The following is a 4,153-nucleotide window of genomic DNA, read 5'->3' as shown; positions in this document are numbered from 1 at the left end:
CCTCTTAATGATGCTCCCTGAACCTTAGGCCCAGGAGTTGATATATATATATATATATATATATATATATATATATATATATATATATATATATATATATATATGTATGTATATGTGTGTGTGTGTGTGTGTGTGTGTGGTGTGGTGTGTGTGTGTGTGTGTGTGTGTGTGTGTGTGTGTGTGTCTTGGGGCTAGACACCCCACAATCACTTGTTCTATGAAATTGAGTGGTTGTGGTTTTGTGCAATGGTCTCTCTCTGTTGCAAGGAGAAGCTTTTTATGGTGAGGGGTGAGAGCCACACTTATTTGTAGTAAGTGGAATTCACTTAGGAATTGTACTGATTTAGTCAAGTGGTAGTACGGCATTCTCCTCTAGGACGCATGACCTCAGTAGCCCCAGGTAATTTCCTAGCTTTCAAGGACCAGGCATGATTTCCCTGCTGTTGAGTGGTCCTAAGTTTAATTAGAGAGCTGTTGGTGGGGTTTCAGCAGCAGCGGTGGAACGTGCGTATTGGAGAGTTCCAAGGACTAATTTTTAGACAATAACAGATTCTTGAACTAAGCCATGAGTATCCTTATAAATTGAAAGTGAACAGGAAGGGAAGTACACATTTCTGTTCGCAGAAGTCCGGTGGCTTCCATGAGATAAGATGTGGTCTGAAGGATGGTGTGACTACAAGCCACTTCCAGGGAATCAAGCAAAGGGATGGTATGACTACAAGCAACTTCCACGAAAACAAGTGCCTCCTTGGAACCATCCCAGTGATGGCAACCGTTGTGCCAAACAGACCGCCCCTGGGAGACAAGAGACCATCTCTGCTAGCCAGACCCTCTGAAGGAGGCTACAGTAGATACTACTGTCACGTGGATTACCAAAAATGGGATGAAGGCCGCTGTTTTTCTCAGAATCCAAGAAGTGGCCCACCCTACAAAAGAGGCCCTTATGGCTCACGATGGTCAAGAGATGAGTATGCCACAAGCCGACAGCCTCAATACAGGGCCATGATAAACGGCTTTAGAAGAAGGCGTTTGTATTCTTCCCATTATTCAAGACAACGATCTCCCCATAAACAGGGCGCTCCTTTTTTGAGAGAATCACGTGTGGGCAGGAAGGACTCCCTACCCAGCAGATTTGGCTCCAGTCTCAGCAGTAGAAGCAGGATGTGCTCCATCCATCAGTCTCGACATCGATGTAAAGAGAAAGCCATCCAGTTTTTGAAAACATCAAGAGATACTGTGCCTTCAGGTTCTTCATCCAACGTGTTAAAACGCCCCAGCCGGCTGACTGAGAAGGAACAGACTGATGCTGCAAGCAAGTGGGATAATGAAAATCCCAAGAAGTCAGAAGAAAACAACTTGGCTGAAATGTCCGAGTTTGAGACGGGATCCAAGGCACCGTTATGTATCAACCAGACAGAAGAACCCGAGTCAAACACAAGAGCTGGCCCAGAATGGTGTGAAGACAGCCAGCTTAGCAGTCGCTCAAAAGCGATTGCATCAAAAATCACGGAGATTGAGAAGGTTTACCGACAAGTCTGTGAAACTTTCGGGATGGTGGTGGAAAGGCTGGTTGAAAAGGATCATTCCTTAGGAAAACCTATACAGTTTGCAATGAAGCAGAGTTTGCGTGAAATAGGTGAGCAACATGTTGAAGAACTCAAGCATTTCATTATGGAGTATGATAATTCTACTCCAGATTTTGGAGACACTTTTGAGAAGAATTAGGGCTCAGTTCAAACAAATTTTTAAAGCTTCTAGATTTTTCCCTTTGGACTTTTTAAATCCTTACTATTTTGTGATGAAGAGAAATAGTTTATGATAACTGACCACATTGCTAGTATCAAATAAACATCTACAATAGTTTTTAAAGTCTCTTAATTAGAATGTTTTTCCTATGTGTAGAATCGTCTAATCCATCTTCATACATCTCCTCTCTTCCAAAAATAATGTACCAGGCTCTCCTGTTCCCCCATGGAGGGACTAACCCTTTTGGAGGAGGGCATGGGGCATTGGGGACGAAGGAGGGAGGAGATGGAGGAGCGTTGAGAGTGTGATCTGTAGTTGGTATGTAAATTGAATTAAAAAATAAAGCCATTTCGTGTACCCAGGATAAGACCTGGTCCCATTGCCAGGGGGTGGCATGAGGAGAACTTCCATGGAAGTGGGAGAAGGGGAGGGAGGGAGAACTGGGGTTGGTAAGTAAAATTTTAAAAAAAGTATATAAAAAATTAAAATGATAAAAGAAATGTGGCAAAAGACATCAAGGCCAGCAGAGCTCCCCTCAACTTGTAAGTGAGTCAGTGAACAGAGAGGAGACAATTTGGACATTACACTCACTTCTTGATCCTTCCCAGCATAGCACTGAGCCAAAATACACAATATGGTACAATAGGTACATTAAAAATCATGGTTTGAATTACATCTCAATTTCATTATCTCCTTTTTTTGAGTCAAGGTTTTACAGTCTGGACCTAGGTAGACTGGAAACCATTGTGTACACCAAGCTGTCCTCAAAATCACAGAGATCCCCCTGCCTCTGCCTCCTGCATGCTGGGATTAAACACATGTGCTACCATCCTCAGTATTCTCTTCCTTATGGCCAAGATGTAAGAGTTATGATGCATACTTGTAGGCAGAGTTTTTTTCCTTTGGGCCTCCAGCTCACAATTTAAAAAATGACATGGAGACATACTATTAATAATGAAAAGCTCAGCCTATAGCTTATGCTTGTCCCACTAGCTCCCATAACTTAACCCATTTATATCAATCTATGTTTTGCCTCATGACTTTTTACCTCTCTTCCATCTTGCAACTCCTGTTTCCTCTCCATGTGCCCTGGTGTCTATCACATGCCTAGATTCATCTCTCTTCCTCACTTTCTGCATGGAAGTCCTGTCCAACCTCTTTCCACCTAGCTATTGGCCATTCAGCTCTTTATTAAAGCAATCAGAAGGCACCTTGGCAAAGACACATCTTCACATGTACAAAACAATTATTCCACAGTACATAATTATTGATGTTTTTGCCAAGCTGGTCTTTGTGGTACTTTGATGTCACAGCTGGTTAGGTGTATTTGTTGTTTCCTTCCCTTGGCTGCTTGCACAGCACCAAGTACTATGAAAATTAGTCCTCAGGGTGCAGACTTTCAGGTCAGTTCCAGCTTGGATCCTTCCAGTCCGGTGTCTGAAGCACATGGTATTTTCAGCAAGAGAGACTTACCTCCAACTTCTGTGAGATGGTCAAGGGCAATGTCAATACCCCATATTGTTTTGGGACTCTCAAACTCCCCTTACCAACAACTCAAAAGGGAGTGTTTCATCCCTGGTCCTGGGGATTTTGCTAGACAGTCTATGGCTTTTTGTAGAAACATTGACATCTCAGCTGAGGGAATTTTCATTTAAAGTACAGATACACACACACACACACACACACACACACACACACACACAGAGGAACACATACAAGTAATTTTAGATAAATAATCATTTTCTTATTTAGGGTTTCTGTTGCTCTGATGAAGAACCATGACTCAAAAATGAGTTGAGGAGGAAAGGGTTTATTTGGCTTACATTCCATATCACTGTTCATCAGGCAGGACAGGAACCTGGAGGCAGGAGCTGATGCCAAGGCCATGAAGGAATACCTCTTACTAGCTTGCTCCCCATGGCTTACTCAGCCTGCTTTTGTATAGAACCCAGAAACACCAGCCCAGAGATTGTACCACCCACAGTTTGCTGGGCCATACCCACCAATCACTAACTAAGAAAATGCCTTACTGGGTTGCCTACAGCACAATCTTATGGAGGCATTTTCTCAGTTGAGGCTCCCTCCACTCAGATGATGCTAGTTTGTGTAAAGTTGACACAAAACTAGCCAGCACAATCACTATGGCTTTTTTCAAGCATCCTTACTGTTATTTCCACCACTTCACCTCCATCCCCAATTGTATTGACCACCTTCTCTCCACTCTAATGAAAAACTCCCCTGTTTTCACTATTTCCCCTCACATCATTTGTGTATTGTTTTCTTCACTCTAGGGCTCCTTCCCATGCCCTCCCCTCTGTGCTACCACTTGACTTTCATAGTTTCTGCACATACGCCAGTTTTCATATTCACATCTGAAGATTTGGACGTAGGTATCACAGAAGAATGA

General features: G+C 43.0%; 1 protein-coding gene across 1 annotated transcript; it reads left to right on the top strand.

Annotated features, from left to right (window-relative positions):
- Positions 1 to 568: 568 nt before the first annotated feature.
- LOC131901557 (periphilin-1-like) lies at positions 569 to 4,153 on the top strand. The gene is given in 3 exon segments (XM_059252673.1): positions 569 to 803; positions 805 to 1,636; positions 4,125 to 4,153. Coding segments are annotated over 3 exon segments (1,014 nt in total). The 5' UTR covers positions 569 to 650.

Source organism: Peromyscus eremicus, unplaced genomic scaffold (assembly GCF_949786415.1).
Source record: "Peromyscus eremicus unplaced genomic scaffold, PerEre_H2_v1 PerEre#2#unplaced_110, whole genome shotgun sequence".
Classification (NCBI taxonomy): Eukaryota; Metazoa; Chordata; class Mammalia; order Rodentia; family Cricetidae; genus Peromyscus; species Peromyscus eremicus.
Note: the sequence above shows the minus strand (reverse complement) of the source record. Positions and strands in the feature narration are given on the sequence as shown.